Source organism: Scyliorhinus torazame, chromosome 29 (genome assembly GCF_047496885.1).
Source record: "Scyliorhinus torazame isolate Kashiwa2021f chromosome 29, sScyTor2.1, whole genome shotgun sequence".
Lineage (NCBI taxonomy): Eukaryota > Metazoa > Chordata > Chondrichthyes > Carcharhiniformes > Scyliorhinidae > Scyliorhinus > Scyliorhinus torazame.
This window is the reverse complement of record NC_092735.1, coordinates 27,005,278-27,029,826: the sequence shown is the minus strand read 5'-3', so window position 1 is coordinate 27,029,826 and position 24,549 is coordinate 27,005,278. Positions and strand designations below refer to the sequence as shown.

The window sequence follows — 24,549 nt, the reverse complement described above, 5'->3', positions numbered from 1 at the left end:
CCCTGCTTCGTCTCCTTATAGAAAACCTCACAATGTCGCCTCCCTCGCAAATGGGCGGACGCCTCAGGACGGGCTGCGGTCGATGCTGCCGCCTCCTCTGCCTCTCACTGACCATAAGACATTGGAGCAGAAGTGGGCCATTCGGTCCACCGAGTCTGCCCCGCGATTCAATGAGATCATGACTGATGTGTGGCAACCCTCAACACCACTTACCCGTCTTGTCCCCCAAACCCTCAAATCCCTTACTGACTGTGACTGGGGGAGTGTTGCACTGTCGCAGGTGCCACTTTTCAGACGAAAGGCTCCATCAGCTCCCTAGTTTTGATGCAAAAGATCGCCTGTGGCTCAAAGAAGGAGTTCTCCCTGGTGCCTTGGGGGCAATATTTATCCCAACCTGACTGGGAAGCAGATGATCTGACCAATCGCCACATTGCTGTTTGTGGGATCTTGCTGTTCGAAAATTGGCGGCAAAGTTTCCTCCATTACGGCAGCGGCTGCGTTTCAAACATTGGCCGCAAAGTGCTTTGGGACGTCCCTGGGGTGGGAGATCGGTGCTATATAAAGGCAAGTTCCACACTTCCTCCGTCCGCTGGGTTCTGGCCAACCCCACTCCCTCGAACGCGTAATTCTCTGGGTGCTATGTGGCGGGGCGCACATTCGCCCACGTTGAAGGGGAGGCTGGTGGGGGCGAGAAGGCGCAAAATCACTTTATCGGCCCACTTCACTCCCAGGGCTGGTCGCAGGTGTCAAAAGAACGGAGTAAAATAAAGGAGCAGTTACCCTTGCGAGCTGAAAATGAACGAATGACGCAGACCAGCTCCTGCTACGAAAATTAGAGGATTTTCTCTCTTTAATTGTGTAAAACAGACAAACGACCGACAACAGCGTCAGGCCTCGACCAATAGTAACAAACTGTGAAATATTTACATTTATTTACATTAGGATAAAGCAGCAGGTGAAGCGAATGTCACCCATGGCAGGGGATGGCACCGTGGCTACTCCAGGCCCACCGTTTTGCGCCGGGCATCGTCGCCCCGCCATTCGCCCGATTGCCGTTCGGAGCCTGGGTTCCCAGATGCAGAGCGGACAGGCGCGTCCACGCACAATGCCGCCTGCTGCCCACGCGGGGGACGCCGGGAGCTGCACCAAATTGTTCCAATTTGGGTATCGACGCAAAAAAAATAAAAGAATCGGCGGTTTAACACAACTCGAGGCAGCGCGCGTTATGTACAGACGATCAGAAACTGCGCAAGGTCCCGGCTCGGATTCCTTACTGCAATGTCCCAATCGGCCAAACCCCACCCCCACCATCCCTAACCCTCCCCCACCCACTCCCTTTTGCTTTCAAAATATATACAGATACATCTCAAAACCTTATCAAAAAAATGGCGTTTGACAAATCTAATCTCACTTCCCCAAGTGTGGTGCTGACCAATTAATGCTTTCTGTGGGGCACAGCCTCTGGTTTCACTCAATGGAATGAAAAGTTCTCACTGCAGATCACAGGTGTGGTTCTGTCCTTAAGAATTAACGCTCTCTTTAACAGTAAATTTACAACAAAAGCACACTTACTAAAATAAACAGAATACTGCAACAGGGTAAAGCAGCCTGTTTGATTGGCACGTCACCCACCGTCTCCAAGGCACAAGTCTGGAGTGTGAAGGAACACTCTCCACTTGCCTGGGTGAGCGCAGCTCCAACAACACTCCAGAAGCTCGACACCATCCGGGACAAAGCAGCCCCCCTTGATTGGCACCCCCTTCCTCAAACATTCACTCCCTCCTCCACCGTGTGTACCATCTACAAGATGCACTGCAGCAACTCGTCAAGGCTCCTTAGGCAGCACCTTCCAAACCCACTACGTTAACCATCTAGAAGGACAAGGGCAGCAGCTACATGGGAAGCCCACCATTTGAAATATATCGGCCGTTCCTGCACTGTCGTTGGGTCAAACTCCTGGAACTCCCTCCCTAACAGCACTGTGGGTGTACCTACACCACGTGGACTGCAGCGGGTTCAAGAAGGCGGCTCACCACCACCTTCTCAAGGGGCAATTAGGGATGGGCCTCAAATGCCGGCCTAGCCAGCGAGGCCCCACGTCTCATTGAAGAGAAAAGGAGCCTGTGAATGGATCGTTCCAGAAGGTCCAAGTGTCTTTCTCTCAAGACTTTCACTGACCCAGAGTACCTTTTTCCTGTCGAATCGATCCGGAATGCGACCCACTCGTAGGGGTCGAGGAGGTTAAGAGGTAGAGGCAAGAACTGGAGGTTTGTTCCGCCAGTCTGAGGGATCGTGACTGATCTGTACACTAACTCCAATCGCCGACCCAGGTTCCATGTTCCTCAGCTAGCAAAATGCAGATTGAATATGAATGGAGCTCAGGTCTATTCCTTTCTGCGGGATACAGCTCCACGCCTCTTCACAGGAAGGGGAAGTCTTCCCCTAGCCTCTCGCCTGAATGGGCTGGCCATGATTCCAACAATTTGCCCCCTTGACCTGGACTCCTCCAAGCAGTGGAAAATACTTCTTCCTATATTGCAGAGTTATCTATCATCATCATGTATATCGTCTATCTATCATCATTCCTACAAACTCCCTCCTGCAGGAAACATCTTTAAATTGCTCCCACCCCCAGCCCTCCCCCGCCCCCACACTCCTCCCCAGCCATCCCCCCACCCCAACCACCCCTAGCCCACTGGGGGTGGGGTGGGCGTGAAGGGGAAGAAGGGAATCGGCCTTTAACCTTCAGAGCTTTCCGGAAGAACAGAACGGCTGCATGGCTCCACTCAAAAGCAGCTAGCGTCAAGTCTCTGAATCTCAGGCGCGTCAAATTGGAAAGCAATGGCACCGGCAGCTTTCAACAGCGTTCTCGAAAACCAAGACAAAAACACAACGCGAAAACAAGGAGGTAAGTGCAGGGTTAAAACCAGCTTTCACGTCTCAATAAACAAAACAATCAGTCTGAGATAGAAGAGTCCAAATAAAAAAGAAAAGGGACCCTTCCTGCGGCTTTACGGCAAAAAGCTGGTTTTGCACTCTGGCTTTTTCAGGCCCAGTAGCATGCCGTCAAATTGGTAGGTTAGTTTTTTTTTGATTTTGCGGATCTCGCCTGTCTTGCCGTAGTTTCTCAGTGCCCGGGCCATCTTCTGGTAGGTCATTTTCTTACGGTTGCCCTTCTGCATGCCCCAGCGATGGGCCAGCAGCTCCTTGTGCTTGGAGGAGAACTGGAAGGTCCCCTTCTCACGGTCCAGCCACCAGACGCAATCCCTCATTTCCCCGCTCTTCAGCAGCTCCAGCAGGAACTGGTAGAGACGCACCTTCTTCCGGGCACCTGCGCGAGTCGGGAAGTAGGTTAGTCACAGGAGTAGCAACTTAACAACATTGAAGGTTTCCCACTAGAGACACGTGGGGCAGACAAAGCACGCGCGCCCATCCATCTTAGCTTGTCTTTCCTGGGATAGGTGTCTAGCCTGAAGCCAGAGAGCCACATCAAGCATGGCCGACCAAGAGACTCTCCCGTTCTTACCACAGTGTAGATGGGCTTTAGAGTGGTTTCACAGGTCAGCGCAACTTCGAGGGCCGAAGGGCCTGTACTGCGCTGTAATGTTCTATGTTCTATAACTGTCACAGCTCCATTGGAAGGAATTGCAGGTTGATAATCAACCTGTTTGGCCGGGTTATGAACGCACCTTCATTAATCGTTAAGTCCTGGGGTGGGACCCGAACCCAAAGCTTCTGGTTCAGAGGCAGGGATACTGCCCACTGCCCCACAAGACCTCCTTCAGGGGTAACGAGGTGGCTTGACATCAAGGCAGGTGGGTCTGTGCGGAACATAGAACATAGAACAGTACAGCACAGAACTGACCCTTCAGCCCTCGATGTTGTGCCGAGCTTTGTCCGAAACCAAGGTCAAGCTATCCCACTCCCTGTCATTCTGGTGTGCTCCATGTGCCGATCCAATAACCGCTTGAAAGTTCCTAAAGTGTCCGACTCCGAAGAGGCAAGCAGTCTGCACATCCTCCCCGTGTGTGCGTGGGTTTCCTCCGGGTGCTCCGGTTTCCTCCCACAGTCCAAAGATGCGCAGGTTAGGTGGATTGGCCATGATAAATTGCCCTTTGTGTCCAAAATTGCCCTTAGTGTTACTGGGTTATGGGGATAGGGTGGAGGTGTTGACCTTGGGTAGGGTGCTCTTTCCAAGAGCCGGTGCAGACTCGATGGGCCGAATGGCCTCCTTCTGCACTGTAAATTCTATGATAATGTATGAATGCAAGAGAGAGAAGAGAGAGAGGAGAGAGTAACTGCTTCAATGAGGAAGTGTGCACAACAGCATCATAGCGGTGGCACATGGGGCCAGAAAGGCAGGTAGCAGCAGTGGGGTGTCAACATCAGGGACGGACAGGATTAGATCCAGCTGCGAGGTCCTCCACAGCCAAATAGCTTGACGGGCAGGAGGGGGACAAGGTTATGGTGGCATGGAGGAAGGAAGGTGGCAAGACGTCAAGGGATGGCTGAGGGCGACTGGGGAAGAATCCTGTACCTGTGAGGCCCCGGCAGCAGGCTCAGAATCCAAAGGAGCGACAGCTGAAATATGTGGTAACAAAACCTAATAATACTCCAGGAAGGAAAGGGTCTGAATTGGGCTGGAGCGTTTTAATTATGAAGAGAGATTGGACAGACTGGGGTTGATTACCTCGGAGCAGAGGAGCCTGAGGGGGGGGGGACATGATTGAGATGTATAAAATTATGAGGGGCATAGATAGAGAGGAAGAAACTTTTCCCCTTGGTGGGGGGGATGACCAGGGGGCTAGATTTAAGGTAAGGGGCAGGAGGTAAAGAGGGGATGTGAGGAAAAACCTCTTTACTCAGAGGGTGGTGGAGTCTGGAACTCGCTGCCTTAAAAGGGCGATAGAGGCAGAGACCCTCATAACATTTAAGAAGTATTTAGAGGTACACTTGCGATGTTAAGGCAGACAAGGCTATGGGCCAAGTGCTGGAAAATGGGATTAGAATAGTTAAGTGGTTGTTTTTTACTGGGGCAGATGCAATGGTCCAAAGGGCCTTTTCAGTGCTGTAGGCCTCTATGACGTTGCCCATTTATCTATAAATAGCTTTCAATTAGTCATAGTTCAAAATGATTGAAGAAGCGAGGAGGGCATTGTTGTAATGTCACTAGACCCCCCCCCCACCCCCCGCGATGGGCCGAAGTCCCACTGCTTCTATGCCGGTCCCGCCGGTGTGAATTGAACCAGGTCCATTATCGGCGGGACCTGGCGGCGCGAGCGGGCTACGGGGTCCTGGGGGGGGGGCGCGGAGCGACCTGGCCCCGGGGGGAGCCCCCACGGTGGCCTGGCCCGCGATCGGGGCCCACCGATCCACGGGCGGGCCTGTGCCGTGGGGGGCACCCTTTTCCTATGCGCCGACCATCAGCCTCCGCCATGGCCGACGCATAGGTGAACCCCCCCCACCCCCACCCCCGCGCATGCGTGGGGACTTGCGCCGGCCGGCTGAGTCCCTTCGGCCCCGGCTGGCGTGGCGCCAAAGGCCTTCCACGCCAGCCGGCGGGGCGCCAACCACTCCGGGGCCGGCCTAGCCCCTAAAGGTGCGGAGGATTCGCGCCTTTGGGGCGACCCGACGCTGGAGTGGTCCGCGCCACTCCGTCCCGGCAGGACTCCCCGCCCCGCCGGGTAGGGGAGAATCCCGAGCAAGGAATCTGAAACTAGTCTCGGCAATGGCAGCCATGAAACTATCGTCAAGTATTGTAAACACCCATCTGGTGGGGCGGTACGCCTGCGCAGTGGTTAGCACTGGTGCCTCACGGCGCCAAAGACCGAGGTCCCAGGTTCGATCCCAGCTCTGGGTCACTGTCCGTGTGGAGTTTGCACATTCTCCCCGTGTCGCCGTGGGTTTCACCCCCACAACCCAAAGATGTGCAGGGTAGGTGGACTGGCCACGCTAAATTGCCCCTTAATTTACAAAACCCATCTGGTTCACTAATGTCCTTCAGGGAAGGAAATCTGCCGTCCTTACCCGGCCTGACCCACACGTGACTCCAGACCCACAGCAACGTGGCTGACTCTCAACTACCCTCTGAAATGTCCTAGCAAGCCACTCCGTTCAAGGGCAAATAGGGATGGGCAACAAATGTTGACCTTGCCCAGAGACATTCAAATCCCCAAAAAGAATAAAACAAGAGTGCTTCCCTAAAAAAAATAAAGAGTGGTGGCGCAGTGGTTAGCACTGGGACTGAGGTGCTGAGGACCCAGGTTCGAATCCGAGCCCTGGGTCATTGTCCGTGTGGAGTTTGCACATTCTCCCCGTGACTATGTTGGTCTCACCCCCACAAGCCAAAGATATGCAGGCGAGGCGGATTGGCCATGCTAAGTTGCCCCTTCATTGGAAAAAGAAATAATCGGCTACCTGTAAAAAAAATTTTTAAAAAGAGGAAAAACATTCACACTGGCTCCTTCTGAAATTTGCAGGAAGTTCAACTGGACACTCGCAAGCCCCAACACTCTCCCCCCCCCCCCCCCCCTCCCCACCCCCCCACCCCCACGCTCCTGACCCCTCCAAAACACCTGGCCACATTTTGATGGCAATTCCCCTCTGGCACTGCTGCATCCAACAGCTGGTTGGAAATGGTCGGTCCTGTTTCTCCCCCCCTCCCCCAATCCCCCCCCCCCCGGTCCGCTCATTCAGCCAAGCTGGTAGAAGCTGTGGATTCGACAAGCGGTGGAACATCTTGACCCAAGGGACTGATGCCCGGGCTGGTGACACTAACTCACAGATGTATTTGTCGCGGTCCAACCGCTCCACAGAGACGCCTAACTTTACGTTTCCTGTCGCCACACGACAACAAGAGCCCATCGGTGCCTCCCTCTCTCTCTCTCAAGTGGGCCTTCCATCAACTGCGCGAAAACAATGGAGAGAAGAGGAGGTTTGACCTCCCCATTCAAACTCCCCCCCCCCCCCCCCACCCACCCCGAGGTGACAGTCACTGGGGACCAGCATCTCCCTGAGCCTGGAAGCGTCGGAGTCAACTGGTGGCATGTGGATGCCCACGCAACAGGTGCCAGTGAAGTGAGTGTAAGGACCTTGAACAGTACAGCACTGCCTGCTCTTTGGCAGAACTATCCAATCCCGCCCCCTCACCCCTCTTCTCTACACACAGCACGACAACTTTTTTCCTTCAAGTATTTACCCAATTCCCTTTTGAAAATTACTATTGTGTGAGGCAGCGCTTTGCAGATCACAAAAATCCGCTGTGGAAAACAATGTTTTCTCACATCGCCTCTGATCCTTTGACCATTCCTCTCTTTTTTTAAATAAGTTTAGAGTACCCGATTAGTTTTTTTTCCCATTAAGGGGCAATTTAGCGTGGTCAATCCACCTACCCTGCACATCTTTGGGTGGTGGGGGAGAGACCCACGCAGACACGGGGAGAATGTGCAAACTCCACATGGACAATGACCCAGGCCAGGATTCGAACACGGATCCTCAGCGCCGTAGTCCCAGTGCTAACCACTCTGCCTGTCGAGTCCGCAACGACTCTCTGGAAGAGCACCTTACCTAGGCCCATTCCCCCGCCCTATCCCTGTAACCCCACCTAACCTGCACATCCTTGGACACTAAGGGGCAATTTATCACGGCCAATTCACCTAACCTGCACATCTTTGGACTGTGGGAGGGAACCGGAGCACCCGGGGGAAACCCACGCAGACACGGGGAGAACGTTGTCCGCACAGACAGTGACCCGAGGCCAGAATGGAACCCGGGTCCCTGGCGCTGTGAGGCAGCAGTGCTAACCACTGTGTCACTGTGCCGACCCTCCCACGCATAGAAACAATTTTTCCTCACTTACTCCAGCACAACTGTTCATCAATTTGAAAACCTCCTCGTGACCTTCTCTGTTCGAGGGCGATGGACCCCAGCTTCTCCAATCTCATCCCTGCGGCACCAGCCCAACAAATCCCCTGCACACCCTCTCCGAGGCCTTGAGATCGTTCCCAAAGGGTCGCGCCCAGGAGTGAACACAATATTCCAGTCACACCACAGGCGCTGGACGGTGAGGTGAGAGGATAGATGGGCGTGGGTGGTGGAGCGAGGTGGGGAGGGGAGGGGTAGCGGGGGCTCTGTCCGATGCAATTTCACTCGAATACTCATATCAACTCGCTATCGTGGGCTCACTGACCTCCATCATGTGTCGACGATTCTCTAGGGGGAATGTTCTCGTCAAACTCGCTGTCGGAGACCTCCAGCACGGGACTGCCAAGGTTATAATCATCGTCCCCGGATATCGATGGGCTCGACATGTCGTTGGACGTCTGGTAAGAAGGGTACATCATCGGGAAAACCTGCCAGGGAGGAAGCGGGAAAAGGAATGGAAAAATGAAGTTCCCGTGACTGTAATTCTTTAGATGGTGTATTATAAATTACTGAGCCACAATCTCCGGGTTTGAGACCCGCCCAAGGGGGTGACGGTCAAGGAAGGTGCATTCGTAACGCGGTCGAACAGATTGAGGATCAATTTTTTATTTTTTATTTGGAGTACCCAATTAATTTTTTTTCCAATTAAGGGGCAATTTAGTGTCGCCAATCCACCTCGCCTGCACATCTTTGGGTTGTGGGGGCGAGACCCACGCAAACACGAGGAGAATGTGCAAATTCCACACGGACCGTGACCCAGAGCCGGGATCGAATCTGGGACCTCGGCGCCGTGAGGCAGCAGTGCATTTTATTTTTAAGTAAAAGGAGAAAAGTGAGTTTTAAATAAAGGAGCAGAGAGAGAAAAAGATATAGATGCTTTTTAATCGCTTTGCGAGGTTTCTACGTCACCTGTGTCTCCTGCTGACCCCCGGTGCTAAAGGATTAATCTCCCGACTGCATTGTCCACAGTGGGCGGTTTGCCGACCACACCGGGAGCCAACGTTCCTGCAACTCCCTGACAAACTTACAGAAGAATCCTATATGGTGAGGGAAGGCCGGATATCGCCCTCACTTCCCCAGCCCTCGCCACATCTCTCCCTTCTCCCTCTTGTAACACACCCTACTCTGAGCCACGCAGACTCGAAACGTTAACTCGGTTTCCCCCCTCCACAGACGCTGCCAGAACTGCTGCGCTTTTATAACATTCCCAATTCTTTTTTCCACCCTTACTCGCTTTGCTTTTGTCCCCTCTTTCAAACCCCATCTCAAAATCTGTCCTTTTCCAGGGAGAGGCAAAAAACAACTTCCTCAACCAATCCTTACCGTCTGGGAATCTTACATAAGAACTAGGAGCAGGAGTAGGCCACCTGGCCCCTCGAGCCTGCTCCACCAGTCAATGAGATCATGGCTGATTTTTTGTGGACTCAGCTCCACCTTCCCGCCGAACACCATGGGCGGGATTCTCCGACCCCCCCGCCGAGTCGGAGAATCGCCGGGAAAGGCGTGAATCCCGCCCTGCCGCCGGTTTCTTGGCGGGGGCGGGGATCGCGCCGCACCGATCGGGGGCCATTGGCAGTGGCCCACCTGGCGATACTCCGGGCCCCGATGGGCCGAGCGGCCGCCCGTTTTCAGCCAGTCCCGTTGCCGTGGATTAGACTAGGTCCGTACCGGCGGGACATGGCTCTGAGGGCGGCCTGCGGTGTCCTCGGGGGAGGGGGAGGGGGGGGGGGGATCCGGCCCCGGGGGGGGGGGCCACATTGGCCTGACCGCGATTGGGGCCCACCGATCTGCGGGCGGGCCTGTGCCGTGGGGGCTCTCTTTCCCTCTCCGCCGGCCTGTGTAAGGCTCCGCCATGGCCGGCGCGGGGAAGAAACCCCCTGCGCATTCGCAGGGATCACGGCAGCGGTTCTGGGAACACGCTGGCGCTCCTGCGCACGCGCCAACCTGCGCGGCCGGTGAAGGCCCTTCGGCGCCGGTTGGCGCGGCGCCAATCACTCCAACGCCGGCCTATCCCCCGAAGGTACGGAGGATTCCGCACCTTCCGGGCGGCCTGACGCCAGAGTGGTTCACGCCGCTCTTTGGCGTCGGTACGGCCCGCCTGTGGGATTACGGAGAATGCCAGCCCATAACACCTTTAGTCTTCAAAAAACTCTATATCTTTATCTTGAAAACATTTAATGAAAGAGCCTCAACTGGTTCAATGAGCAGGGAATTCCATAGATTCACAACCCTTTGGGTGAAGAAGTTCCTCCTAAACTCAGTCCTAAATCTACTTCCCCTTATTTTGAGGCTATGTCCCCTCGTTCTGCTTTCACCCGCCAGTGGAAACAACCTGCCCGCATCTATCTATTTCTTCCATAATTTTATATGTTTACATAAAACATACAGTGCAGAAGGAGGCCATTTGGCCCATCACGTCTGCACCGATTCACTTAAGCCCTCACTTCTACACTATTCCCGTAACCCAATAACCCCTCCTAACCTTTTTTGGACACTAACGGCAATTTAACGTAGCCAGTCCACCTAACCTGCACGTCTTTGGACTGTGGGTGGAAACCGGAGCACCCGGAGGAAACCCACACAGAGACGGGGAGAACGTGCAGACTCCGCACAGTCACCTGAGACCGGAATCAATCCTGGGTCCCTGGCGCTGTGAATGCAGCAGTGCTAGCCACTGTGCCACCCTGTGAGCGGGAGAGGGGTGCGGGCTGTAAGGAGCACTCACGACCACCCACCTTCCTGTTAAACCCACGCAAGAGTTTCATGTTCTTTCTGTGCAATTTGCCCGGCGCACCTTCTGGCCGACCTGACATTCGCTTGCCACCTCACGCGCTGACACATCTGCCTCCGGCCTGCTGCACGGTGCAGTGATGCTCCACGCACAGAGGACCAGCAACTCACATCTTCCAATCAGGCATTTTACAGCCTTCTGGATTCAACACGGAGTTCAACAACTTCAGACTGGGAACTCTGGCCTCCGTTTTGATTTAGTTTTGCCAAGAGCCAGTCTGCATCTTGTTTTTCTGGTGTACTTTCCAGACTTTATGCTTAACCATTGTTCTGGGCCCACGTTTTGTTTTTATTCTGCAACGATTCCCACTCTCTTTGCCATTTGTGACATCTTTGTTATTTAATCTCCTCCGCCCCCGAATCGATCGCTGGCCTTTCTTTTCGCTCACTCTGACCCTCCCCACCCACCTCCACCAACAGCATAAAATCCATCACAATTCTGCCCATCTGTGAAAAACAGTCGTATAATAATAATCTTTATTATTGTCACAAGTAGGCTTACATTAACACAATGAAGTTCCTGTGAAAAGCCCCTCGTCGCCACATTCCGGCGCCTGTTCGGGTACACGGAGGAAGAATTCAGAATGTCCGATTCACCTAACAAGCACGTCTTTCGGGACTTGTGGGAGGAAACCGGAGAGCCTGGAGGGAACCCACGCAGACACGGGCAGAACGTGCTTCTCTCTCCACGGACGCTGCCAGACCGGCTGAGCTTTTCCAGCACTTTCTATTTGAACTTGACCACCAATTCTTGCTTGGATATATTCTTGGACACTCCTCGCATAACCCCCTCTGCCTTCAACTGCCCCCCACACCCCTACTCCAAGAGCCGGTGCAGACCTGATGGGCCGAATGGCCTCCTTCTGCCCTGTAAATTCTATGATTCTATGATACTCTGTTCCCATTGGTCACTGAACATGTCCATCATCACAGCGCACCAGTCCAGGGACATCGACAGACCAACAGACTCTTCTGCATCCCATTGGACGATGGTTGACTGTCAGTCAAATAGTGTTCACTCCCCATCCTCAATAAAAAAAAGAAATTTTGCATTTATATAGCAACTTTCACAACCACAGGATGTCTCCAAGAGTACGTCGTTGGCTGTAAAGTGCTTTAAGCGCAGGCACTGCTGAGATGTAGGAAACGGGGGCAACCCATTATCACACAGCAAGATACCACAAACAGCAAGGTGCAAATGACCGGGTCATCCGTTTTTCTGTGATGGGGGCTGAGTGATAAATAATGACCAGGATACCAGAGAGAACTCATCTGATCTTCTGTGAAATGGTGTTTTGGGATGTTTTACATTCAGTTGACAGGCAAGACGGGGACTCGGTTTAACAGCTCATCGGAAAGACGGTACCTCCGACAGTGCAGCACTCCCTCGGTGCTGCATGGGAGTGTCGGCCTATATTTGTTACGCTCCAGGCGCAGAGCATGACTTGAATCCATAATCATCAAACGAGAGAGGAAAGAGTGCTCCCAACCGAGCCACGGTCAACACACTTACAACAAAAGAAAAGGGGGAAGAGAAAGAAAATTTCCCTCTGGCTTTATCTCCCGGATGTGCTCGGAGATTTATATCCAATTCCTGGAGACTCCAGGATAATCGTGGGGGTTGGTAACCCGAGCAGCACAGAAGGAGGCAATTCGCCCCATCAAGCCCATGCTCCGAGGAGCAGTCCATTGATGGGTCCCTTGCCCCCCCGCTCTATTTCCCGTGTCTCTGCAAGTTTACTTCCCTCAAGAGACCATCCAGTCTCCTTTTGAAATCATTCATATCTTGCCTCCACCCTGGTAGGCAGCGAGTTCCAGGTCATTGCCACTCGCTGTGTTAGAAGAAGAAGAAGAAGAAATTGCTTATTGTCACAAGTAGGCTTCAAACGAGGTTACTGTGAAAAGCCCCTCGTCGCCACATTCCGGCGCCTGTTCGGGGAGGCTGGTACGGGAATTGAACCATGCTGCTGGCCTGCCTTGGTCTGCTTTCAAAGCCAGCGATTTAGCCCTGTGCTAAACCTTCCTCTGATCGCTCCTACATCTCTTGCCAAAACATTAAATCTGTGTCCCCCCCCTATCCCTGTACCATCAGCCAATGTATACCTCTATCAAATCGTCCCTCCATCTCCTTCGCTCCAAGTAGACCAATCCCAACTCCTCCAATCTTAACCTTGTCACTAAAACCCCTCATCATAGAATCCCCACAGTGCAGAAGGAGGCCATTCAGCCCATCAAATCAGCACCCACCCTCTGCAAGAGCACCCTACCTAAGTCCATTCCCCCACCCTACCCCCACAACCCCACCTCACCTGCACATCCTTGGACACTGAGGGACAATTGATCACGGCCAATCCACCTAACCTGCACAGCTTTTGGACTGACAATGTGGAGATGCCGGCGTTGGACTGGGATGAGCACAGTAAGAAGTCTTACAACACCAGGTTAAAGTCCAACAGGTTTGTTTCAAATCACTAGCTTTCGCAGCTAGTGTTTGAAACAAACACTTTTGGACTGTGGGAGGAAACCGGAGCACCCGGAGGAAACCCACGCAGACACGGGGAGGAAGTGCAAACTCCACGCAGACAGTCACCCGAGGTCGGAATCGAACCCGGGTCCCTGGCACCGTGCTGCCCTGGAACCATTCTGGTCAATCCCCTCTGTAACCTCTCATCCTTCCTGGAGTGCGGCGACCAGCACTGTAATTGTGTTCTGAACCAGAGTTTTATAAAGGGTCAGCATTAACGTACCTGCTTTTGGATTCAGTGCCTCTACTTATGAAGCCCATGATCGCAGATGTTTTGCTAACCACTCTCTCAATATATATCCTGCCAACTGCAAAGATTGATGTACCCCAGGTCCCTCTGTCCCGGCACATTCTTTAGAATTGTTCCATTAAGTCTGTATTATTTTGTCTTTCTTCTCTGTATTAAACGCTATATTAAATTGTATCTGCCCGTTCTGCCGGCCGGTTGTTATCATCCGCGCTCTCCGTCACTCCGCCAAGTTTGGTTATCAATCGGCAAACTTGGGGAATTGTGTACCTGGTTGTAATCCTCCTCCAGTGGGCAGGTGCCGTGGTTTGGCAGTGACGGGTCGGGGGTGCTCACGACCTCCAGTGGGAATTGTGGGTACAAGCTCTGTAGGTGGGAGACCGGCACATTCTGAAGCTGGGTGAACTGCCCGCCGTCAAAGTGGTCGTAACCCAGGATGTGATGGTCGGAGCCCGTCCAGTAATGATCTAGAGGCAGAGGAAGCAGCTCGTTAGGGGTGTCACGTCTCGCATTTCTGCGTCATCACTGCCCTCAGACCCCGTCCTTACTCTCCCAACAGCAAGACCTCCGACAGCAGTCAATAACCTGATATGCAAACTACAACGTAAGCTTGTAGTGATTTTATTATTTATTTAAATATCTATTATGACAGAGATACAGTAGTCTGCGTGCCTTAAGCAAATGGTTACAAGATTCAAGAACATTGCCATTCAAAAGCTTTACAGTCCCTTACCATCAGCATTGTGGGGTCAACCAGAGACTTCGCTGAATGAGCCACATGGTCACAAGAGCAGGTCAGAGGCTGGGAACCCTGCAGCGAGTAACTCAGATCCTGACTCCCCAAAGCCTGTCCACCATCTGCAAGGCCAGGAGTGTGATGGAAGACTCTCCACTTGCCTGGGTGAGTGCAGCACCAACAACACTCAAGAAACCCGACGCCATCCAGCACGAAGCAGCCCCACTTGGTTGGCACCTTCAACATTCACTCCCTCTACCACCGGCCACACAGTGGCAGCCGTGTGTACCTTCTACAAGATGCACCGCAGCGCCTCGCCCAGGCCCCGTAGACAGCACCTTCAAACTCCTCGCCTCTGGCACCTAGATGGACAAGGGCAGTAAGTGCATGGGAACACCAGCTGCAAGTTGCCCTTCAAGCCACACATCGCCCTGACCAGGGGCTATAGAATCTCCATCCCTTCACTGTCACTGGGTCAAAATCCTGGGACACCCTCCCACACGACACTGAGGGTACGAACCCCACGTTGACATCAGCGACTCGAGAGGTTGGCTCACCATCATCTTCTCAAGTTAAACCAAAATGTTTGTCTCGGCAGCGATGCCGTCTTTCTGAAGACTGGTTGACAATTAATAGTATTCAAGGGGGGGCCATGTGTTTCACCAGTTAAGCCTCTCCAAACTGCAAGGCCGGTTCATTAACTCTGAGCGGGGCTCACCGGGCACACATGACAGTGGCCTGGATGAGCAAGTTATTCGGGATAGAGGACAGGTGTGCGAGGTGCGCGGGAAGCCCAGCAAATCACGTCCACATGTTTTGGGCATGCCCGAAGCTTAAGAGGGTTTTGGCAGGGTTTCGCTAAGGCAATGTCCACGGTACTCAAAACACGGGTGGTGCCGAGTCCGGAGGTGACGATCTTTGGAGTGTCGGAAGAGCCGGGAGTTCAGGGGGCCAAAGAGGCTGACGTCCTGGCCTCTGCCTCCCTGGTAGCCCAGAGACGGATCTCATTAATGTGGAGGGACTCGAAGCCCCGAGTGCAGAGACCTGGGTTAGTGACATGGCTGGGTTTCTCAGTCTCGAGAAAATAACGTTCGCCTTAAGAGGGTCAATGGTCGGGTTCACCCGGAGGTGACAGCCGTTCGTCGACTTTCTCGGGGAGAATTAAACTGTCAGCAGATGCAGTATTCCGGAGGGGGCAGTGGGGGGAGGGGGGCATGTTCATGGCATTGTTATTATTATAAAAACTTGCAAATACCCGAATAAAAATATATATTTTTTATACTCTGAGCTGGGCTGGACTCTCAGTGTCACAGGAGTGTGGTCTGGGTGGTTAAATAGAGAGATGGGACATGGGGGGCCCGATAGTCAGGAAAGAGAAAACACACGGCCGCTTTCGATCTCGGCCCAGTACCGAAGCCACTGACCTGCAGGCTGCTCTGGATCAGCTACATAATAGGAGCAGAAAGCTGCCGGGTGTTTGCTGTACGGCTCTGTTTCGTATGTCACTGCCTCAGGGTACTGCAGAGAAGAAACAAAACGGTCAGGAGTTACCTAACACACACGCTCATTTTCACTCGATCTCTTCCCCTCCCTATCCCACCCTCCTCACCTTTTTAGACTTCCTATGACTCGCTGGAGCAGAGTGCAGGGTCTGTTCCCCCGTCGCAACCAATAGAGCACCTTGAGGATGCCCCCGGGGCACTTCAGTTAATGAAGCATTTTCTGAAGCGGTCGATTTGCACGGGACAGAAGCTGCCACATACGACACGAGCAGGGAATCTATTTTTAGCGATATCGCTGAAGGGATAACTATTTCCCCAGGGCAGCTGGTAAAAACTCTCCCCGCAACCCCCCCCCCCACCCCATCTCCCCCCCCCCCCTCCCCACCCGCACCCCCCCACCCCCACCCCCACCCCCGCCCCGCTCGTCTTCTCAAAAAACGGTCTGGGACCTTTAATGTCCACCTGAGAGTACTGGGTCGCCATCTCGTTCGAAAGGCAGCAATAGCGGTATTGTCACTGGGAGCATCGAGCTGAGAATGGAGGCCAGGGCGCGGGCCCAAAGACAAACAGATGAAATGTATCTGCCAAACCCCAGCCCCCCAGCTCAACCGTAACTCACGTGCGCCCGGCTGGCACAGAGCCCGCTCATTTGAATTTTCCCACAAGAAGCGTCAGTACGATGTTTCATTCTAAATCCGCGCGGACAAACAACTCTGGTGGCCTGATCCGACAACTTAACGCTTGTAATAACTCAGGTGGATGGTGGCCAGGAGGGTTAAACTCAACCTCCCATCTGTTTCCTTTCGGTGCTTTTGCACGCTGCACTTCAGACTCTTTATCTGGCACCCCCAGGGGCATTACAGGACGGATGCACATGGTGGGGGAGGGGGGGGGCGGTGGTAGGGGGGGGGATGATTACCAAATAGAGTGTGTAAATAATTTGAATACAGTGTCTGCCCTGCCCTGCCCCCCCCCCCCTCCCAGGACGTCGCCTCAACATGTCACACGGTATTGGCTGTCAGCTCACAGGAAGTCCCTACCTATTGAACCATGCCGAGCACCTGTTTCAGTGTTGACCCTTCCCACGCTTTGCAGCATGGGCGCTGGTCACCAGGCAGTGTCCAGCAAGGCATTCCGCTGGTCAGGTTGGCGATAGAGGCTTGTGGGCCTGCCAGTCAGACTCCATTCAGAAGACCTCTTTGGCAACGAGGTTGTTGGAAAGTTGGGAGTGCGATTTTTGAATCGTAAAATGCCCGGCGCTGGAAGAGGCCATTCAGCATTTTTGATGCTAGCATTTGACTCTTTCAGACAATGCAGTGCATTCCAGATTCAAATCTTGCAGTGTTCACAGGAAAGTAGGCAGACTCACCAACTGAGCAAAAAGCAGAGAGGAGCTGAACAGGTCTGTCTTTGTTAAAAGCAGTGCACTGTCACGATCTGGAATGCGCCACGTGGAAGGACGGTGGAAGGTAATTCAATAGTAACCTCAAATTGTATGTGTATGTGCGGAGTCTGCACCTTCTCCCCGTGTCTGCGTGGGTTTCCTCCGGGTGCTCCGGTTTCCTTCCACAGTCCAAAGATGTGGGCGCAATTCTCCCATCGGGAGTCTAAGTGACGACGCCGGAGTAAAAACTGGAGTGTTTCACTCCGGCGTCGGAGGCTGCTCCCAGCCCCCTATTCTCCCGCCCCCGGGGGGCTAGGAGCGCCGTCGTGTCATTTACGCGCGCCGGGCCTTGGCGCCGCGTAAAAGTGGCGCCGTGTAAATGACGTGGCCGGCGCCGCGTAAATGACGTGTCACGCGCATGCGTGGTGGCCGTCCTCCCCGAGGCCGTCCCGCAAGAAGATGTCGGATGGATCTCGCAGGGCTGCGGAGGAAAGGAGGTCCTCCTTCAGAGAGGCCGGCCCGCTGATCGGTGGGCCCCGATCGCGGGCCAGACCCCATTTGAGGCCCCTCCGGTGCAGGAACACCCCCCCACAGGCCGCCCCCCAGCGTTACCGCGCTGTTACCGCCGGCAGCGACCAGGTGTGGACGGTGCCGGCGGAACCCGTCGTATTGGGCAGGCCGTTCGGCCCATCCGGTTTGGGGGGAGGGGGGAGAATTACGTGCGGATGTCGGGGCGGCGTGGCGAGACACGCTCGGCGCCCCGGCGATTCTCCCACCCGGCGTTGGGGGGGGGGGGCGGGGTGAGAATTCCACCCGTGCAGTTTGGTGGATTGGCCACGCTAAATTGTCCCTTAGTGTCCAAAGATGTGCACGTGGGTGGGGTTATGGGGTTACGGGGATAGGGTGGGGTTATGGGGTTACGGGGATAGGGTGGGGCAGTGCACCCAGGTAGGGTGCTCGTTCAGTGGGTCAGTGCAGGATCGATGGGCCGAATGGCCTCCATTTGCATCACAGGACTTCTATGGTTCAATATAATTGATTTTTCTTTATAAATTTAGAGTACCCAATTCATTTTTTCCAATTATGGGGCAATTTAACGTGGCCAATCCACCTACCCTGTACATTTTTGGGTTGTGGGGGCGAAACCCACGCAAACACGGGGAGAATGTGCAAACTCCACACGGACAGTGACGCAGAGCCATGATCGAACCTGGGACCTCAGCGTCGTGAGGCTGCAGTGCTAACCCACTGCGCCACCGTGCTGCCCCAATATGTCTTTTTAACTATTTACCCGACCTTTAAGGCATCTGTGGACATGCACTCCAAGATCCCCTGTTCCTCTACACTTAAGTATCCTACCATTTATTGTGTGTTCCCATGTCTTAATTGTCTTTCTCAAATGCGCTACATTTATACCCAATTTATTTTTTTTCCAATTAAGGGGCAATTTATACCAACAAAAAGGAAGGACAGTAGAAAGAGGGAAAATCGACCATGGATATCTAAGGAAATAAGGGATAGTATCAAATTGAAGGAAAAAGCATACAAAGTAGCAAAGATTAGTGGGAGACTAGAGGACTGGGAAATCTTTAGGGGGCAACAGAAAGCTACTAAAAAAGCTATAAAGAAGAGTACGATAGATTATTAGAATAAACTTGCTCAGAATATAAAAAGATAGTAAAAGTTTCTATAAATATATAAAACAAAAAAGAGTGGCTAAGGTAAATATTGGCCCTTTAGAGGATGAGAAGGGAGATTTAATAATAGGAGATGTGGAAACGGCTGAGGAACTGAACAGGTTTTTTGGGTCGGTCTTCACAGTGGAAGACACAAATAACATGCCAGTGACTGATGGAAATGAGGCTATGACAGGTGAGGACCTTGAGAGGATTGTTATCACTAAGGAGGTAGTGATGGGCAAGCTAATGGGGCCAAAGGTAGACAAGTCCCCTGGCCCTGATGGTACGCATCCCAGAGTGCTAAAAGAGATGGCTAGGGAAATTGCAAATGCACTAGTGATAATTTACCAAATTCACTAGACTCTGGGGTGGTCCCGGCGGATTGGAAATAAGCAAACGTGACACCACTGTTTAAAAAAGGAGGTAGGCAGAAAGCGGGTAATTATAGGCCAGTGAGCTTAACTTCGGTAGTAGGGAAGATGCTGGAATCTATCATCAAGGAAGAAATAGCGAGACATCTGGATGGAAATTGTCCCATTGGGCAGACGCAGCATGGGTTCATAAAGGGCAGGTCGTGCCTAACTAATTTAGTGGAATTTTTTGAGGACATTACCAGTGCGGTAGATAACGGGAAGCCAATGGATGTGGTATATCTGGATTTCCAGAAAACCTTTGACAAGGTGCCACACAAAAGATTGTTGCATAAGATAAAGATGCATGGCATTAAGGGGAAAGTAGTAGCATGGATAGAGGATTGGGTAATTAATAGAAAGCAAAGTGTGGGGATTAATGAGTGTTTCTCTGGTTGGCAATCAGTAGCTAGTGGTGTCCCTCAGGGATCAGTGTTGGGCCCACAATTGTTCGCAATTTACATAGATGATTTGGAGTTGGGGACCAAGGGCAATGTGTCCAAGTTTGCAGACGACACTAAGATGAGTGGTAAAGCAAAAAGTGCAGAGGATACTGGAAGTCTGCAGAGGGATCTGGATAGGCTAAGTGAATGGGTTAGGGTCTGGCAGATGGAATACAATGTTGACAAATGTGAGGTTATCCATTTTGGTAGGAATAACAGCAAAAGGGATTATTATTTAAATGAGAAAATATTAAAACATGCTGCTGTGCAGAGAGACCTGGGTGTTCTAGTGCATGAGTCGCAAAATGTTGGTTTACAGGTGCAACAGGTGATTAAGAAGGCAAATGGAATGTTGTCCTTCATTGCTAGAGGGATGGAGTTTAAGACTAGGGAGGTTATGCTGCAATTGTATACGGTGTTAGTGAGGCCACACCTGGAGTATTGTGTTCAGTTTTGGTCTCCTTACTTGAGAAAGGATGTGCAGGCTCTGGAGGGTGTGCAGAGGAGATTCACTAGGTTAATTCCAGAGCTGAAGGGGTTGGATTACGAGGAGAGGTTGAGTAGACTGGGACTGTACTCGTTGGAATTTAGAAGGATGAGGGAGGATCTTATAGAAACATATAAAATTATGAAGGGAATAGATAGGATAGATGCGGGCAGGTTGTTCCACTGACGGGTGAAAGCAGAACTAGGGGGCATAGCCTTAAAATAAGGGGAAGTAGATTTAGGACTGAGTTTAGGAGGAACTTCTTCACCCAAAGGGTTGTGAATCTATGGAATTCCTTGCCCAGTGAAGCAGTAGAGGCTCCTTCGTTAAATATTTTAAAGATAAAGATAGATTGTTTTTTGAAGAATAAAGGGATTAAGGGTTATGGTGTTCGGGCCGGAAAGCGGAGCTGAGTCCACAAAAGATCAGCCATGATCTCACTGAATGGTGGAGCAGGCTCGAGGGGTCAGATGGCCTACTCCTGCTCCTAGTTCTTATGTTCTTATTTAGCGTGGCCAATCCACCTACACTGCACATCTTTGGGTTGTGGGGGCGAAACCCACGCAAACACGGGGAGAATGTGCAAACCCCACACGGCCAGTGACCCGGAGCCGGGATCGAATATGGGACCTCGGCGCCGTGAGGCTGCAGGGCTAACCCACTGCACCACCGTGCTGCCCCCCGATACAATTGATAAAGAGATATTTGTAGGGAAAGGGCTAGGAGACTTGGACTGAATTAGACAACTCTTTCAAAGCGCTTTCAAAGGTGGAATGATGGGCTGAATGGTTTCTTTCCATGCTGAGGCATGTCCCAAGCTGCCAGCAAGGGAAGGCCTGAGGTGACATGTCGCCTGACAAGAGAGAAGCCACGCAGGAGGGAGAAAGGGATTGCAGAGATTGAACGCGCATCAGTAAAGGCAATGGCTATTTGAGGCAACCCACGTGCGTGGCCACTGAATCCCAGTGACAAGCGGTCTCGGGTCACAGTGAAAGGAGTAAAGCTCCCAGCGTTCCCCCCACCCCTCCTTCTCCCAACCCACCTACAAAAAACAGCCGATACTGCACTACAACAACAACCTGTGTTTATAGAACCACAGAAGGCAGCCAAGTGGCCTGTCATAGCCATGCCAGCTCTGTGCGATCAGCAACAACTTGCATTTATATAGCACCTCTAACATTGAAATTCCCCCCCCCCCCCCCGCCCTCCCCCTCCAAGGCAATTTACAGGAGCATTGTCAAATATTGAGATACAGAAGGAGACTGCAAGACAGTTAACCAATGTTTAGTCAATCTTCCATTCTTTCATTTCCCACTCCAGTCTTCCTGTAGTTCCAAACACTGCTATTCCCTCTTGAAATATTCTGCCCCTCTCTCTTCCTTTAACTCCTACCTCTTTGACCAGGCTTTTGGTCACCTGTCTGAATATCTCCTTACGTGGCTGAGTGTCAAAGTTTTGACCGATATCACTCCCGTACAGCAGCTCGGGACGGTTCACTGTATTAAAGGCGCGATATAGCAAGTTGCTGCAGTTCTTCAATCACCTTCCAAACACAGGACCGCCACCACCTAGGAGCAGGGGGAGGGGAGGCGGGGGGGGGGGGGGGGGGGGGGGCGCGGGGGGGGGGGGGGGGGGGGCAGGCGTAGAGAGCCCCACCACCAGGAGGCTCCCCTCCGAGTCACCCTGACTGGGAAATACATCGGCCGATCCTTTGCTGTCGCTGGGTCAAAATTCTGGAACTCCCTCCCTGACAGCGACATGGGTACACCTACACCTCAGGGGACTGCAGCGGGGTCAAGGCAGCGGCTGACCACCACCTTCTCGAGGGCAATTTGGGGCGGGCAATAAATGTTGGAGGGTTTATGCCCATTAGTTGAGACCCAGTTGGATTCCAGGCACTAGAGGTGAAGAGTTGGTGCTTCAAGTCATTGCACCACCAAACGTCAATTTTGCAACATTGTAAACCAGGTGTTTCCAGAGGGCCCCATGGGCAGTTATGACAAATTGAGAAATGGATTGCCTAAGGGGACCTCACAAATCATTCCAAATGGCAACACCGACATCTTAGACAGAGGAAGACTGGAGGAGGACTCCCCGCGTTGGTCTTAGTTTGCTACCCTCCCTGTCCGCAAGTCAATGTAAGCCTATTTGTGACACTAATAAAGATTATTATTATTATTATCCAGAGACCCTGGCTAAGGCTCTGGGTACAATGGTTCAAATCCCACCCATCTTAATTCATTTAATTTTTTTCAAAATCTGGAATTGAAAGCACGTATTGGTGACCACAAAACGATCGTCGATTTGTTGTCAAAAGGACCCATCTGGTTCACTTTAGGGAAGGAAATCTGCCATCCTTACCCGGTCTGGCCTAGACAGCAGTGGGTCTGAATGGCTCTCGCCTGCCCTCTGAAATGGCTTAGTAAGTCACATAGTTCGGGGGCAATTCGGGGCTGGTTTAGCACACTGGGCTAAATCGCTGGCTTTTAAAGCAGACCAAGGCAGGCCAGCAGCACGGTTCAATTCCCGTACCAGCCTCCCCGAACAGGTGCCGGAATGTGGCGACTAGGGGCTTTTCACAGTAACTTCATTTGAAGCCTACTTGTGACAATAAGCCATTTTCAATTTCATTCATTCGAATAGCAAATGCGGATCGTTAAAGCAACGCCCTCATCCCGCAAAAGACTAATTTTGGAGAAAAAAAAGGTTCACTTCGACTAAGATGTGGTCAGGTTGGCATGCCTGAACATACCGACTCTGGGTAAAGGTATGTAAACATTTCAGTGACTTTGCAAGAAGAAAACCCAACATTTTAAAGCTGCTTCATACTTACTAGAGAAACCTGTGACGTCTCGATGCTAGAGAGAAGGGACAAAATAGAAGAATATTAGGCACGGAAACGGTAGCGGGAGTTCAGTTCAGGCCTGTTCAAAAATGTGGTGATCCTTCCGGAATGTTGATATTAACCTTCAATCCCTGAAAAAGCCTAATCCAAATATATGTGACAGGTCTGGGAATGGAGGCATGAGTGGGGGTGGGGAGGATGGGGGGGGGGGGGGGGGGGGGGGGGAAGAGTAGGGGGCAGGAGAAGTGGGTGGAAGGGGGGAATGTGTGGCTCTAGGCTTCACAGTTCATAACCTGGACCCTGCAGAATTCCACCTTTTAACCCTACAGAATTCAACCTTTTAACAGGGCAGCACAGTATCACAGTGGTTAGCACAGTTGCTTCACAGCTCCAGGCTCCCAGGTTAGATTCCCGACTTGGGTAACTGTCTGTGCGGAGTCTGTACGTTCTCCCCGTGTCTGCGTGGGTTTCCTCCGGGTGCTCTGGTTTCCTCCCACAGTCCAAAGATGTGCAGGTTAGGTGGATTGGCCGTGCTAAATTGCCCCTTAGTGTCCAAAACTGCCCTTAGTGTTGGGTGGTTACTGGGTTATGGGGGTAGGGTGGAGGTGTTGGCCTTGGGTGGGGTGCTCTTTCCAAGAGCCGGTGCAGACTCGATGGGCCGAATGGCCTCCTTCTGCACTGTAACTCTATGATCTATGTTCATAGAATCATAGAATTTACAGTGCAGAAGGAGGCAATTCGGCCGATCGAAGGGCAGCAAAGATGCGCAGGTTAGGTGAATTGGCCACGCCAAATTGTCCCTGAATTGTAAAAAAATAATTGGGTGCTCAAAATTTATTGTTTTTAAAATTCGGCCTATTGAGCCTCTGAAAGAGCTCCCCGCCCAGGCCCACTCCCCCGCCCTGTCCCCGTAACCCCACCAAACCTGGGCAGCTTTGGACATTAAGGGGTAATTTAGCACGGCCAATCCACCTAACCGGTGTGGTAGTATGCATTAGGGGTCATGTGGGACTGTGAAGCCGTGATGTCATTGGTTGACAGATCCCGGGTCCTGGCTGGCGGCCCCAGGACCATAAATTGTAGCGCACAAAGACTCACGAGAGACGAATAGAGATGAAGTCGATGAGGCTTTATTAAGCGTGACTTGTTCCCCGCAGTTCAGCAACAGACTGGCCTGCGGGGGAGAACTCCTGGTTCTTGTACTCCGCCTTCAGGGCGGAGCTAGAGATCAACAGCCAACCAGGACCCGGGATCTGTCAGCCAATGACATCACGGCTTCACAGTCCCACATGACCCCTAATGCATACTACCACAACCGGCACATCTTTTGAACTGTGGGAGGAAACCGGAGCACCTGGAGGAAACCCCGATAAAGAGAGAAGGTACAAAGTCCACACGGACAGTCACCCGAGGCCGGAATCGAACCTGGCGCTGTGATGCTGCAGTGCTAACCATTGTACAGTCCACAGCCAGATACTTAGGAACTTTACATTTACGTAGCGGCCTCCACAACCTCAGGAAGTCCCAAAGCACTTTACCGACAGTGGAGCACTTCACTGAAGTGCAGCTATCGAAATGT

The 24,549-nt window shown here is 52.4% G+C and overlaps 1 protein-coding gene across 2 annotated transcripts in view; it reads right to left on the bottom strand.

Annotated features, from left to right (window-relative positions):
• Window positions 1–2,661: 2,661 nt before the first annotated feature.
• LOC140403967 (transcription factor PU.1-like) overlaps window positions 2,662–24,549 on the bottom strand; it is a 33,794-nt gene continuing 11,906 nt past the window's right edge. Inside the window, exons 1-5 of one of the 2 annotated variants that reach the window (XM_072492266.1) lie at window positions 16,342–16,448; window positions 15,645–15,738; window positions 13,755–13,951; window positions 8,189–8,351; window positions 2,662–3,331 (exon numbers count right to left, since the gene is read on the bottom strand). In XM_072492266.1, coding sequence (XP_072348367.1) covers window positions 3,012–3,331; window positions 8,189–8,351; window positions 13,755–13,951; window positions 15,645–15,738; window positions 16,342–16,410 — 843 coding nt within the window. In that variant the 5' untranslated portion in view covers window positions 16,411–16,448 and the 3' untranslated portion in view covers window positions 2,662–3,011. Of the gene's footprint in view, window positions 3,332–8,188; window positions 8,352–13,754; window positions 13,952–15,644; window positions 15,739–16,341; window positions 16,449–22,958; window positions 22,984–24,549 lie in introns of those variants that run through there. The other variant, XM_072492267.1, reaches the window with a different exon arrangement.